The 15,197-nt window shown below is 50.8% G+C and overlaps 5 protein-coding genes across 5 annotated transcripts; 3 read left to right on the plus strand and 2 right to left on the minus strand.

The window, feature by feature from the left end:
- Window positions 1-669: 669 nt before the first annotated feature.
- Window positions 670-1,722, minus strand: APUU_80976A (uncharacterized protein; the record flags this gene model as incomplete). The annotated part of the gene is made up of 1 exon (XM_041697316.1): window positions 670-1,722. One exon carries the CDS (start codon window positions 1,720-1,722, stop codon window positions 670-672), a length of 1,053 nt encoding a protein of 350 aa, XP_041562859.1.
- Window positions 1,723-2,025: 303 nt separating this feature from the next.
- On the plus strand, window positions 2,026-4,440 carry APUU_80977S (Zn(II)2Cys6 transcription factor; the record flags this gene model as incomplete). The annotated part of the gene is made up of 6 exons (XM_041697317.1): window positions 2,026-2,148; window positions 2,196-2,219; window positions 2,291-2,409; window positions 2,459-3,260; window positions 3,321-3,758; window positions 3,826-4,440. 6 exons carry the CDS (start codon window positions 2,026-2,028, stop codon window positions 4,438-4,440), a joined length of 2,121 nt encoding a protein of 706 aa, XP_041562860.1.
- A 692-nt stretch (window positions 4,441-5,132) lies between these two features.
- Window positions 5,133-7,727, plus strand: APUU_80978S (uncharacterized protein; the record flags this gene model as incomplete). Its single annotated transcript, XM_041697318.1, has 2 exons — window positions 5,133-6,766; window positions 6,815-7,727. 2 exons carry the CDS (start codon window positions 5,133-5,135, stop codon window positions 7,725-7,727), a joined length of 2,547 nt encoding a protein of 848 aa, XP_041562861.1.
- Window positions 7,728-9,249: 1,522 nt separating this feature from the next.
- Window positions 9,250-11,473, minus strand: APUU_80979A (uncharacterized protein; the record flags this gene model as incomplete). Its single annotated transcript, XM_041697319.1, has 7 exons — window positions 9,250-9,394; window positions 9,468-9,830; window positions 9,890-9,968; window positions 10,043-10,454; window positions 10,518-10,664; window positions 10,729-10,985; window positions 11,044-11,473. The coding sequence occupies 7 exons, from the start codon at window positions 11,471-11,473 to the stop codon at window positions 9,250-9,252; spliced, it is 1,833 nt and encodes a 610-aa protein (XP_041562862.1).
- A 669-nt stretch (window positions 11,474-12,142) lies between these two features.
- Window positions 12,143-12,340, plus strand: APUU_80980S (uncharacterized protein; the record flags this gene model as incomplete). The annotated part of the gene is made up of 1 exon (XM_041697320.1): window positions 12,143-12,340. The coding sequence occupies one exon, from the start codon at window positions 12,143-12,145 to the stop codon at window positions 12,338-12,340; it is 198 nt and encodes a 65-aa protein (XP_041562863.1).
- Between the last annotated feature and the right edge of the window lie 2,857 nt (window positions 12,341-15,197).

Raw genomic sequence — 15,197 nt, forward strand, 5'->3', positions numbered from 1 at the left:
CGCAGCATGCCTGCAGTAAAGCACATATGGTATCTTGTTGTCTGAATAATTGCAACTTCGCTGTGGGGACATGCCAGGAAGATATATTCCGCTTGGTGGTGGATGCATAACTGAACCAAATTACGTCAAAGGCGGCAACTCACTAACTTTATCCCAAGTGAATTAACAATAAATACTTGTGTTTGTCATCACAAGTTCTGCCTCCTTCGTTCTTCACTCATGATGGCAGTCGAACAGCGGAAGATGTCTTCCGCAGACCCATAGTTAAGTAAGGTATGGAGCCGCATTACTCACCCCGTCGTAAGGCTCTGGGATCCATTCAATCTTCCATCTGGGTGCCGATCAGTTTGCACCCTGATTGATGCGAAAACAGGTGACAGATGCCAATCTGGACGGTATTCAGGGTTTCACGGGCGAGGATTATATGCGGGTGGACATGACCCGCAGTAAGAAGTGTAAATATCTGTATTTGTTTTACTCCTGCCAAAGATTCTCTGTATTGAGTTATATTCTGGGTTATTCGCAGCAGTGTCGTATAACAACGATCTGCACCGATATAGGAGCTCGCGTATAAATGAGTGTTGCTTGGATATTGCGACTTTCCATATTCCACGTGTATTGTTTGTCCTACCCAATTGGCTATGAATCCACCATCTGTTCTAGTTGCAATTATCCCTCCTGCTCCATAGAGCGAAAGACTTCAGCGACGCGATGGAAAGCCTCCTTCGGTTCCCATGGAGGCATATCCTTAGATCTTGAGTCCTGCTGAGGAAAGGTCTTTACCAGCGAGAAACACATCATGTCTAGATCCTTTGCCCCTTTTCCTGTCGGCATACAAGGGAACGAAAACAGGAATATGAAGGCCCCATTAACTCCTGCATTGTGAAGAAGCTCAAGCTGCGTCCCGACGTAATCGGCCTGTTCCTTCTCGCTCCGAGTCGGGACAATGTCGTTCTCGAAGATGCCGGTGCCGTCTGGATTCGTACCTTTCAACAGTACAAACCCACCGTCTCCGCGCTCTGCTGCTCCCTCGTAGGCGCAGCAGCCGACTTCTAGAACGGCGAGAGGCTTTCCAATCCGGTAACGGTCGAGACACGACACATACATCTCCGCGGTCTCCCCTCGGCGATAATAGTCTATACCGACGATGTCAAAGATATCCCAGTCCACGACTTCCCAGGAGCCAGCTGAATATGTGATCTGTCCTCCAAACTGGGAACGGATCACCTTTACAAAAGACGACAACACCTTATTCAATTCGATAGACTTGTCACGCAGCGCCTGGGGGATATCCTCGATCTTGTGGCCGCTGGGAAATTGCGGGGCGAGAAACTTTACACGGTCATTGAAACAATCTCCAGGGAAGACACCTTTACCGAAGATCGTGTATTCGCACCCAGCGATAAAGACCAAATCAATACCCTCGTTGCGTAGTTTTTGTGCAGTTTTTGCGGCCTCTTCGAAGTATGCGCGGGTCTCCTCGACAGTTGCATTCATCTTCCACGGATTGAAAAACACCTTTAGGCCCATCGAGTGCGCTGACCGTGTGGCAGTCTCCAGCCGAGCTATCTCCTCTCCTTCAATCCGGACGGCGTTGGCATGCAGCTTGTGGGCGATTGTTTCCATATCGTATTTGACGAGGGCGGTATCGAATGGCTCGACGGAGAATCCAGTGCCATTAAAATTGAGGCCGACATCGTAGACGACGCCGCGATGCTTCATGGTGGAGTATAGGATATGCAATAACAACGTGTCCCAGAGCAGGAGGAACGGAACAAGAGATATGTAGGTAATCGTCAAGTATATAAAGCGCTTTCTCCACCGTACGGACTGCGCACTCTTGGCGCCCCGATGTCCGAAGGCTCGAGATTTCATCCAACCCGCAAATCTGTTAATATTCCTTTCGACAACCTCGTCGGGGAGCGCGTTCAAAGAGTCCGGACTTGCACTTCCTGACAGTTCCACTATCCGGCCTGCAATTTGCCTGCCCAACTCGCATCGAGGGCGTCTCTAGATACCGTTGTGATGTCATTCAGGACTGCAGCCACCGATTACGGACCCACTGGCCAAGCAGGGGAAGAAGGTGACCTGGATTCCCAGTGGAATGGAGTAGACGAGCATGAGGTTGTGGCGAAGGAGAGAGTGGCAGTATGCGAACGTTTCCTATATGTGAATGAGATGCTGACGTGCTGCAGTGTGATCGCTGCCGTCAGCGAAAGGTGCGATCAGCAAAGATTGTTCCCTTGGGGTGTATCCAAGGCGTCTACTGACTTTTAAACTGGCGTAATAGACCAAGTGTAATCGCGTTCATCCGTGCTCACATTGTACCAAGGCGCAGGCACAGTGTACATTCAAGCTGGCTCACAAAGCCAAAGAAAAGCGGCAACGGGTCCTGATCTCGAGTGCATAGTGAGTTATTCCCTCAAGTATATCTGTCTACTCATTAATGGATCATCAGTGAACGGAGGCTTGAGCATATTTCGAACAGAATTGAGGATCTCTGCGGAATCATAGGGCAAATTAGAGATGAGCGCCATCATGGTGATAGCAGCCTTATGGCCCCGACTAGATTACGGGCACCATTATATCCATCGCTCCAATTTGGCAGTCGTCAGGCATCCCCCGAAGGCCTCGCGCCAGTGGAAGGGATTGAGCCCGCATTGTTTGCCCATGTCATTCGCGCAGTAAGGGCTCTTGAAACCGCTGTGATGAATGACCCATATGCCAGGGCCGTCGACGATATAACTTCGGTGTTGAGTACTTTACTGAGCACAATAAATGACCAACAGGAGCAAAACAAGGTGATGGACCGGTGCCGTTCATTTCCGACGGCGCTGCCTTCTGGTCCGAGTCTCAGGGATCTGCCTATCCCTTCCTTGGATAAAATCATGGCATGCCTTAGGATCACTCAAGGTGCGTCTGGTTTCCCAGGCTATATTGCACTCGTTCTGATAAGTATCCTAGATAGCTCACCGGGCGAGATCTACTGGCCATTCGAATTTGGATCTCTGGGAGACTTCACTCAGTACGTGATCAGGGCCTGCACACCCGGTCCGATCAGCGATACGGAGCTGATCATAGTCCACTACGTTCTCTACTCGCTCTTCACCCAAATCTCGATCTGTGCCGATGACGCGGCACTCAGACATGACTACGATGTGCAAGCTGCAACGTGCAGAGACAGCCTCGAAACAATTCTGTCGAGCCTTTCCTTCCACATCGATACCAATATTGACTCTATCTGTGCCTTGTACATGGCGGTACGTTTTTCCTCTTAGTAGAAATGCATTCAGTATTAATTTCCGCTTTCCAACATACAGTGTCTTCATTGCCTGCACCGGGGAAAGGTGTCTACAGCGTGGACTTTTATTTCAAGAGCGTCACTTATGTGCCTGGCCTTGGGATTGCATAGTAGCCACGCCATGGAATCAGAGCAAGAAAACGCCGTGCAGCGAAAGATGTGTCTTTTCTGGGCTGTGTACGCCCTGGAGAAAGCCGTGGCTCTACGGCTCGGCAGGCCATCGACTATTAGAGACCAGGATATTACCATCCCACGACTCACTTTGGATCGCAAAATGACCTCCCTAGCATACAACCGGCTGCCTGACTGGATCGATGTCGCCAGCCTCTACGGCCGCTTGCACGATGGCCTGTATAGTCCGACTGCGTTGACACAACCGAGCTCCGTTCGGGTGTCTCGTACCAGGGCGCTGGCTTCTGAGCTGGAGCAGATGATGGCCGCGCGAACCGGATACTACGTAAGTATCTAAACAACCTTCTTGCTCCCAATAGAACCAGGAATACGGAACTAACCACCATTCTCAGAATCGACCAGAGCAGTGGAGTAGCCATACTCTAAATCTCAATCTTTCACGGTTCATGATACACGCCAACAGAGCTATCGAATACTCAACCTTGGCGTCCATATACCGAGGAATCCCAACAGATAGTTCTTCGGGTATGTCACCATGTACGCAATATATCACCGCTGCACGAGTAGCTCTTGAAGAGAGCGAAGCCAGCATTGCCCTACTTTCAGACTCAGCAGAATGGCCGACTGGTCTTCACGAATGGATCAATCAGATTCTCCTCCTAGCGCCATTCATCCCGCTCACGATCCTGGTTTGCAATGCTGTTGATACTGCTGACGCGTCGGACCTGCGCCGCTTGAAGGGAGTGGTTGACGGCCTACAGTCTTTGGCAGCATCGCCGCGTTATTCCAGCTGTAATCGGCAGCTGCGTATCTTCAAGCCTCTATATGACGTTGCAGCTCGTTATATGGAAGCAAAGACAAGCCGGGATTCAACAGACACGATTAGCAGTCTATTCACTAATCCTGACACGGATGGCTACTTCGATGATGATACTTGGCTCGGGAATGGATTTTCTCTTGTCCCGTCTTTACCATTATCAGATATGTCGTCACTGGATTTTCTCTAAGCTGCAGCAGTTACTATATGATGAGACTGGAACATAGCCAACGTGATCTAATACAGTCAGGTTCTCTCTCTTTATCTTGTAAAAGGGCGACAGCCCGGTGAGCGTATCTGGAAGGTGTAAAATTACTTAAAAGCAGCAGCCTCGAGTGGTAAGGTATAGTAGAAGTAGACCTGTATAAATCCTGATTAGATGGACTGATAGTACTACTGATATAAGGTATGCTGGGCACTAATAGCAGGAACAATTATATAGTAGACAGAGAAACTTTCTTAAGTAAAAACTACCTTGCCCCCCTCGAGTCTAGCAGACTCCTCGTTGCGTACATCCGATTCAATATTGGGCATAGTGATGTGTTGATTCTCATGGTCTTGGCGAGTAGAACATATCAGGGGATGTCTTTCTCGTTGCATTTCTATATTCAGATACATGCTGCGCCCTCGTCCTTCTGATGTCATTTTGCATTCCACGATCTTGGCAGTTGAAGATGGGCCAAACAATGCCTCGTATTGGCGACGATCCTTAGCACAGCCCTGTCCAGTTCCACATCACACACGATTAGCTGTTGCCAAGATGTCAGCTTCAGACCCTGAAAAATAATCCTGTCCCCTGTCTGCGACTCGAGCAGTTTCTCTCTTCATGTGGATTCTACGCGGTGGCTGTAGGGTATTCTCACCCTCAATCGCGACGCAGTCATGTTCGCCCGCGAAGAGAGTCCAGCGCAGAAACGCAGCTTGGTCTCGACCCTAACATTCACGACATGGCTGTCCGACAGCTCACCCAAGACAGAACATGAGAATCCAGGTGCAAGCTCACCGCATAGTCGCTCATGGACCAAGGGCATTGTGTTCTGTTCCTGGGTTATGGGCACTGTGCTCTCCATTAATATCCTCCTAACGATTATCGCGGCCGGGATTGCGTATTCAAGGAATGGTCAAGACGATTTCTCCTTCGCAGCAATCTACACAGGCAGCTGTGACCGTTCAAAGAACTGGACAACAGGGCTGCACCTTGTTATTAATATTTTAAGCACGGCCATGCTTGGTGCGAGCAACTACTGTATGCAGTGTCTTGCATCCCCATCGCGTGCTCAAGTCGACGAGGCCCACAGCCAACGGAGATCCGTGTCGATTGGGGTGCCCAATATCTGGGATTTGCTTCGAAGGCAACGGGGGAAACGGCAGTTGCTTGGGTGGCTCTTGCTGGCGACATCGCTGCCCGTCCATATGATATACAACTCAGCCATCTTCTTCGCATTTGGACCGACAGAATACAGCGTCGTGCTAGGGAGTGGTGGCCCAATGAAGGGCAATGGGACAGAAGACTGGAACAACTGCACCGAGCTTATCGGTATGGATGTAGCAACACTCAATGCCGAGCTCGGCCGGTCAGATCTGAAAACACTCTCTAATAAAGAGTGTATCGACACCTTTGCGCAGGACTATGTATCCGGCCAGAGACTGGTTGTCCTGGTTACCGAAAAGGCACTGCCAGAGGGCGAGCCTGTGGTGTTTATGCTGGGTGGAAATGCCTTGGAACCTGGCGGCGGCGACGGCAGCGCCTATACATGGATGTGTGGCGGCGGCTCTTACTGCAGCAAGGATACTGCAAGTAAGATGCTAAAAGGAGATGAATGGACCATCCAGCCACTGAAGTGGTCAACCCCGACCATCCAGATGGAGGTCCCTACTCAGTATGGCTTCCACAACGTCTCTGGGCAGATCTATTTCGGCACACCCGATTTCCCTGATAGTACGCCGGATACCATACGCCTGAATGAGATTCTAGACCAAGATTTGTACGAAAAGGAGCTGCAGGCGGAACTGGACAATCCATCGAACTGGGTCAATGCCTCCTTTCCCGGCAATGTGACGGTCTTTGGGCATACTGCCTATTGCCAGACACATGGAATGAGGCCTAGCAAACTGCCGGAAACCTACCCTGTCGAGCACTGTCTGACTGTTCCAATGGAGGAGAGCTGCCAGCTGGTGTTCAGCCCTCCAATATGTCTAATTGTGATTGGGTGTAATGTCATAAAACTGATCTGCGCCCTGTTCACCGCGTCTGATAGCAGGGACGATGTTTTCATGACTATTGGAGATGCAATTGCATCCTACCTTACTCGGCCAGATCCTGCAACAGAGGGTTGCTGCCTCCTGTCCAAGTCATTGATCAATAAAGGCAGCCAGGGCTGGCACAGGAAGCCAAAAGAACGGCCCAAGGACGGGGCTACAGATATCCCAGACTTGAGACTCCCACTCCAACTCCCTTCTCGGAAGTGGTGGTTCCAAGCCGTGAGTACAGGACGATGGGTGTTCACCATTACCATGTAGGTGCCTCTCCGCCCAGTGATCTGGTCGGTATACTAACATCCCAGATTCGCCTGCATTATGATTCCAGCCGCCTACCTTCTCCGACTTGGAATGCTGGACTATTACAAATCCGCTGGCTCGAGGACCATCTGGGACACCACCCTGGGCGAAGCAAGTCCATCAACAACCCTAGGAAACTTTCACGATCAGAGCGGAACGTCCGCGATATTCTCCATGGTTCTGCTCGCTAACTTGCCGCAACTGCTCGTCTCAGTCGCCTACTTCCTGCTGAATGCGCTGTTGACAGTCATGCTCGGTGCCGTTGAATACAACAACTACGGCCGAGTTCGCAAGGCCTTGCGAGTCTCCTGGCCACAAGGCGGCGCCCAGCGGTCTACCTACTACCTCTCACTCCCATACAAGTACAGCGTCCCGCTCCTGATTCTCTCCGCAGTCCTGCATTGGCTGGTGTCGCAAAGCTTCTTCTTTGTAGAAGTCATTCCATATGACACAGACGGCAAAGTGAGTCCTTATGGCCAGACCATAACCGTCGGCCACTCGCCAGTTGCTATCATTTTTGCTATTGCCGTCGGTGGCTCGCTATTTGTTATTTCAATGTTGATGGGTCTGCGTCGCTTCAAATCACACATGCCAATTGCAGGACAGCATAGCGCGGCGATTAGTGCTGCATGTCACCCAACAACATCAAGTACCGACGGTACTAACCACGCGCTTAAACCAGTACAGTGGGGTGAGGTCGCGGGTGCATACTCGGACCCGACGCCAATGACATTCTCCAACCGTATCAGGGGGGATATAGACCCCGGCGGGGGCGGTGGAAGCGAATATTCACACCAGTTGCCTCTTGATAATGGGGGTGCTCTTAGTGGAGTTGGGGCTGTGGAACAAGGCTTTTATCATTGTACTTTTACATCGGATGATGTGTGCGAGCCGAGCAAGGGACATTTATATGTATGAAGGAGGTTACGATGGCGTTATATACTTTGTGGTACACAGGACATTGGCCAGCGCAACACGAATAGCTCTCTGTATAACGATTGTATTCCTAAATATATTTTCGCAAAACAGATCCCCCGTCTCCATAAAGCCTCATGAAAGGAATGTTCGATAGTTAAGAGAGACCTTCATGCGGCCCTAGATCATATAGTACTCCTCGTAGTAGGAGGGTCAGGCTGTTGCTGTCCATTTAACACTTCATGTCCTGTCAATTACACCGTAGGATTAGTTTCTGGTAACTCTCAGTCAAGGGAGGATACCTACACAGCAATAATGGAAGCCCTGGAGGTTGCATGCGTAGGGTTTGCTGCGACCGAGTCAGATATATAAAGAGAGGTATACTGGGCACTCTAGATTGCTTACTCGCTTGGGCAGGACTCCCCGGAGCTAACAGTTTCGCACTTCTGATAAATGGATTAACATCAAAGAATAATGTCCCCTTCTGAGGGCGTCTCTTACCGCACCAGCGGGTTCCGCTGAAGCAAATGCCAGAGCGGCAAAGGCAGCGAGGAGATAGAGGTACTTCATGGTAATGAACAAAAATAGGTAGAATGTAATGAAGCTTTGATTCTCGGGAGGTTGTGTTTCGAATGATAGAAAACAGGGTCAATTGAGGAAGAGGTCTTTTATATCTCTGGTCTCTGACCAGCACACCGCGATCTACGGTCCGGAGTATATCCCCGGGGGTCAGGCGTGCCACCATGCGTTCTATAAAGAGTACAGATGTAACCGTGGCAGCATGTAACTACAAGCGAGCGCGACGAACTGCCTCATACGATTTCTTGGCTGGGGCCGAGCAGTGATCTGCATGCCCAAAGTATGCAAGGGGCAGAAGTCCGACTGAGGAAAATCGCTGCGCTGGATTATTTCTTGCCATGGGATCTTGTGGGGTAAGACAGATAGGTTTCTGGCTATCCAATTCATGCTATTGAATGAGACAGCAACATTCCAGACACTTGGGAATCGAGTCTTGGCCCCTTACTTGGGAACCCTCTGCTTCGTCGATCTCAAATATTGTTCATGCTGACGGCATGTCTGCTCCACGAGCCAGGAGGCAGCATCACTGGAATCTACAGCAACTGGAACTGTCTTTCTTATACGGTCTAGAATATCCTGGTACGCCTCAGGTGAGGGCACGAAAATGACGGTCCGCAAGGTGTTCGTCTACTTCTAGCTCTATATCAAAGGTGATGGCGAGGAGAGGGGAAGGCGGTTGCGCTGGCGGATGATTGGAATTGGCCATTTGATGAGGATGAAGAATGAATGAAGAAACTTCAATTAATATATATATCTATTGATTTCATTCTAATGCGTCAACCAATGCAGTATATAGATTAATAATAATACATCGACATTGTCTAGTATTCACCGGTCCAAAGGAGGAAAACGAGCGACTGAAGCGAGATAATCCTATGCCGTCCTAATCAAAACACATCTAGGGGCAAAACACATCTAGGGGTAGTAGTACAGAGACTACGGCAATCTACCTGAAGGTAAGCTTCTCCTTCAAGTTGCATGACTGGTGCTCGGGGGCGTCGAGGATAGCCCTGAACGAGCCGTCACCGGGGCTCTCGAGCTCCTTGATAGAGACGCCCTGGCGGTCTTTGGCAGTCGCGCAGAGGCACATTCTTGAGGTTTGGTTAGCGCAGGAACCGCAAAAGAGAAGTTATATTGGTAAGAGAATTGCAGGGGTTTACTGACTGGATACCATCCGAGCCCTTGCTATGGGCAGGGCGGTTATGGTCGACAGTCGACCAGTAGACAGAAGTTGGGTCATCCTGAAGGCCGGTCTTCTCGAACTCGTCGGAGGTCTCGATATCGCAGATGGGGAAGCTCCAGAAGCCCTTGACGCGGCTCTTCATGTCAATCTTCTCCTGGATGTCGCCGTCGAAGAGATGGTCGGTGTCGTCAGCCGACTCGTACTTGTAACCACCGTCGTTGTACGCCTCGATGGCGGACAGCATGGCGTCCTGCGTGGTGATACCGACGTGCTTCTCGAGGTCTTCCTTGGATCCTGGAAGGGGATCGAGACCGCTTGTCGCGGAAAAGCTTGATCCAAGGTACCTTTTGTGCATTATCAGCGGTCTGGAGAGGAGTTCATATGTGTTGGGTGGTGGACGTACTTGTAGAGCCAGTAGATGCGGTTGTCGTAGCAGAGATGGTCGGGCATAGCTTCGAAGCGAGATACGCTATACTCTTTGCCTTTTGTTTTTTTGACAGCTGTTAGCTAGTCCCGAAGACAAGAAAGACAAGGAAAAGGGGGGAGGGTAGCTCACAATCCGCCTCGTCCATGGGGCGCGACAGGATATAGGCACCCTGCTTGAGCCACGCATCGTTGATAATCATAGCGAACAATTGCTCGCGAATATAGTCGCGGAGATCCTCGTTGCTGACATCGTGCAAGATGGCAATCTCACGGTCATCAACATAGGTACCGCCCTCGAAGATGGTGTCGATCATGGTGAAGTTGTGCACCCCCCATTTGATCACGTTGTCGTGGATTTCTGCAAAGGTCTTTCGGATCTCGTCCATCTTCCCTGTGAAGTTCTCCTCGAGACTGGCCATGTTCTGAGCGCTCTTATCGCTCGCCTTCAGGAAGGCACTGATTCCCCTCGACACGCCGCCGTAGATCTCCTTGAATGTGTTGACGAGAGGCGCTGCGGGGCCACTCCACGCAGACGCAATACCCTAAAGCCGAATCAGTATTTCCATGAGAATTCTCTTTCTTCTTGTTCCTTTCTCGTTACTTACAATGGCGGCCTGCCCACCGCTCAATCCCTGGATCGTGGCCATATCGGCCTTGGTAACCCCCGGGTAGAAAGTCTGCTGGAGGACAGCCTCGATGGCCCCAAAATCAATCTTCGCACCGTCCAGGTTCTCGTAGATCTTGCTGTAATGCTAGAAAGGCAGGAGCAAGTCAGGAAAAGAAGGTAAAAAAGGCCAGGGGGTGGACCCAGCATACAGCGTTGAAGTTGGACATGGATGCCAGGAACATGGCTGCGTTCTCATAGTCGTAGGCCTGGTCGGGGCGCCGTAGCGCACTGCACTGGGGGGCATCACACTGGTTGAGGATGTCGCAGGAGAAGCTGGGACCCAGGCCCCAGTATGCGGCGAAGGTCTCGTCGATCTGGTCATCGCCCTCGATGTTGTCCTTGTACCAGTCGTTGTACCATTCGCCAACGTCATTCTCGCTGTAGTTGTCTCTGGTCCAGATACCATCTGGTTTGAAAGCGTGCGTTAGTGCTAGGATATTTCAGGATGGCGGGGGTTTCAGTACCGTCGTTATTGGTACACGCCTCGGATTCTCCAGTGCTGGAGGGTGTCGAGGACGTGGAGACCGTGGTGCTCGACTCGGTGGAATGAATGACAGAAGATGAGGAGGGATTGGGGGCTGTCCCTATCACGGCAGTAGAAGAAGAGGACCAGTCAGATGCCATTGATGTCTCTATCACAGAGGAAGTAGAAGACGAAAGAGATGTCGCGGGAGGGATAGAAGAGGAGGAAGGCCCCGTCTCCGCCACCACAGAAGTGAAAGCCGACGAGGACGTCGTCGTCGTCGCCGGCTCCGCCGCGGAAGCAGTAGACAAGGACGGGGCAGCGCAGGGCTCAGTCACGGTGACCGTCTTCTCAGGGCACGCGCAGGGGATCGAACCTGGAATAGCAACCGCGCCTCCGATGAGGAAGCTGGCAGCGATCTGGAGCTTCATGGCGAGAGCGAAAAGTTGAAGGGGACTCGGGACTTGGAGATGCGAGCTGGTTGCTACCTATCGAACAACGAGATACGGTGCCTTGCACCTCTTTATAGGACGCCCGATTCCCTGCATTTGCCTCGGGTTGCTACCAGTGGGAGCACCAAGGTGTGGCCACTCCAGACCCCCTGGCATAGAACGCCCCATAGATGCCGAAGCGGCAGAGGGCGATGGCAGCGTGCAAGAACGCGCAGCGTCTACTGGACGATATAGAACAGAGACATTACTTCGGGCACGAGAGTGGAGTTTGTGCCTGGCTAGGAAGCCGGCGGCTCGAGGCGAGGCTGGCACGAACGATATCACCGTCGTGTGGGCATTGGCAAGTCGGCTGGGGGCGGAAACCAGTTCCTGAGTCCTGATTCTCGAGTCTTGAACGAGCACGCATCTACAGGCCATGATTCTGTTGGTGAAGGCGCTGCTTGATACTGTCATACTAAACGCGTGGGTGGAGTCAACACCAAGAATATCTCAATATCATGCTAAGCATGGCGGCCACGAAGAATTTCCACTGGTGCTCTTGGCAGTGAAGGATCGTTTCTGCATTGGAAAGATGAGCCAGCCAAGGGGTTTAGGGTCCGTCCAGGATGATTGGGGTCCAGCCAAGAGAGTTAGGGTTGGGGGCCAACGATGGCTTACGCTGCCCAGAGCAACCGTCGACCAAACGAAGTCAAGGGCCTCGCGAATGGCACTGCTCGTGTGGCACACGGGGACGATAACTGGGGACGACAAGGTGAGGATCTAGCTTATGAACTCATGGCTGCTCTGGATAATCCTCGTCTGATCAGTGGGCTCGTCTCTTGCCATAAGCACCTTAGCATGCAGTGATATTCATGGCAGTCCACCATAAGCCAACGGTCCAGACCTCCAACATGGACCAGTATCGCCAAGACATATCATTGTTTCAAATAGCCTGTTCAAGCTGTTTGATATTCGACTGAACACGGCGAGCCATCATACATACTATCCAGACCCGCAGGAATAGCCCCAGAATCAACCGCATCTACACGTTTAGCCACTTCCATTTCCACTTCCACTCTCACTGCCAGACATGGAAAGAAAACTAAGACTCACTGGCGGCCAAATATCTGTTGACATAAATTACACCAGTGAAGGGGTCAAGTCCAAGAGGGGTCAATCGAACTAGATCGACATGCTGTCTTTAAGCCCAAAGAAAGGAGAGACTAGCTAAGACAGAGACTAATATAGGGGCGCCAGAGGCAGAGAAGTAAAAACAGCAGAAAACAGAGAGCGATACAGTATGGTCCATGGATCGATAGCGAGCACCAGCCCATTACAACCCCTGTGATTAAGGGATACAGTGCAAATAAACTTCCTCCCCGGCAGCATGAATATTGCCTTCACAATGCCCAGAGCAACAATCATAGCACCGATTAATAATATCACACTGCTCGCCATCTGAATGTAGGTTAGATGTAGAAGTCTCTGGTCTCGTAGAGATAACTTACCAGGAATGCAGTCTCTCGTGACCAATGGGTTGTCGCCTAAGCATGTTAGTTTTTCTGTTCTATGAGACATTTCCTATTTATAAGGAAAGCATACTGGCCAGTGGGGATGCGAAGCCGGTCATAGCGAGTAGGGCAAAGGTAAAGATGGTGTATTGGACTTTCATTTTGCCGGGTTTGCCCAATTTTGCAGGATGGATTGAGATCTTTATTTTTCGAAATATTATGAATAAGAAGCGGGTGAGGAGGGAGGTTGGAACAAATCTCAGAAAGAGCAGCGCGAGTATCTTTTAAATAGATATACACCAAGAAGGATTTAGCCCCGGAGATTATAGCCCCGTATAGAACCAGGGACTCGGGATACGGAGGACGGAGTAGATAGGAAAGGACCCAGCTCCTTCAACTACGCCCCTGGATTTATGGGGGAAGGAAGATCGGGCCAAAACAACTTCTGAAATGGGTAATTCATATTTGTAATGACAGGAAAAGCAGCACCAGCTAAAGCCCTATTCAATTGAACTGGTTGATACTGGTAATGAAGTCAGAGACGATTCGTGATATCTTATGAAGTCAGCTCAAGCCAGCTCTACCCACGCTGCAGTCACACCCCTGAGCCCGACAATGAAGGATTACAATATCAACAGGAACTTACGATAGTTCGGAAGCTTTGATGCGCCCTAAACGGGGGTATTGTCAACAGTTGGCCCCCATAAGGTAATCCTCGGCCCCCAAGGCTAAATACTCATCCAACACCACTGTAGCTGCAGTATTTGTCTTGTATCGTCTATGGGGTTTTAAAGTCGTGAATATTAAAGCTACAGTGACTGTCGATAGAAATTAGCTTCAAGGGAGAAGACTCACTGCCGGGAAAATATTGGAACCTGCCGAGAGACCATCCAGCTTTGCCTCGTATGTGCTATTGTCGTTGAATTCCTCTGAAGGCCATTCTTTGGATACGGTGGATTTTGTTGACTCACTGTTGGAATACATTACGCTGGCCATTTTAACTGCTCTGCACCTGCATTGGCTCTGTTCAGTGTGTTGAACATGGGTTCAGTCAGTGTTTGTTGGCTCTGCGCCATAGTCTTCGCGCACGTCCAAAGGTGTTACTTATCCAGATATCCAGGGCCATGAGCAAGGCATTAGGCATTGCACATTTGGCTACACCCACTCTGTCGAAGACGGCCCTCCACCAAGACGAGGAGCTTTCGACGACCCAGACGCGTACTACACGGGAATCATGTCTAGCCCGTGCCGTTCAGGCTGTCTCCCAATCCCAGGAGTGAAGCGCATAGGGCCATCACAGCTCAGGTAGGATGAGGTTGGGAATGGGTCCTTCATCCCGGCTTCCGGGTATTTGGCTTACGTTGCACTTTCTCCGGCTGTAAAAAAAAGTACATCGAACGGAATTTTCTCGGTTAACACGATGGTCGAACGGAGGCTACTGGCTGGTAGATGAATGTCAGGAACTCTTCTCCAGCTCGGTAGTCAACACAACAATCTGTGCGCCTTTTGCGCCTGTTATCGCTACAAAGCTTCCGACATTTTTGTCTGATATGACAACTACTTCCATCTGTATCCGCCGTCTTCGGGTAAAGGAACCAGCCATTCCACTGTGGGACCGACTCCAATTTTCTGCATTAATAGGAACCCGGGTGTTTCTTGTTTACCGACGTGAAGCTCCAGACATCCGATCCTAGCCGCGGCCACCCGGGCTGGATGTTTCCCACCCGACTCGGTTAATGGCTTTATCGATATAAAACAAGGGCACCTGTCCTAGATGCGCTCTGCGGTGCCCTGAAACAATCTCTGGGGAACTCGCTGAGGTTGGGTTTGGTCGGTGTGTTTTCAAAGGTACTTCTACACCTGAGGCTTTTAGAGTTCATAGAAACATCCGAGTGTATTTAAACCAGCGCGTCAGTTAACACGACGATCAGAGCTGCAGCAGCCCGTGCTTTCTGGCTTTCGCCCATAGAACCAGGCGATTAGAACTTGGCTTACTGCAATTGGCTGATGGACGAGGGAATCCAAACGACATCCTCGACTGTGCTGGTTATGGAGCCTCCCCGTACCCACTGCGACGCCCATCCCCACTAAAATGGACACTGAGTTACTGAACACTCCCAGGGTGTCCATGAGGTTACGGGTGTTTGCGGAGAAGTGGGGGAATCCGGGGTTAATCTCGCTTCGACGCGTATGGGGATTAGCGAAGGCAGCCG

Source organism: Aspergillus puulaauensis, chromosome 8 (assembly GCF_016861865.1).
Source record: "Aspergillus puulaauensis MK2 DNA, chromosome 8, nearly complete sequence".
Taxonomy (NCBI): Eukaryota; Fungi; Ascomycota; class Eurotiomycetes; order Eurotiales; family Aspergillaceae; genus Aspergillus; species Aspergillus puulaauensis.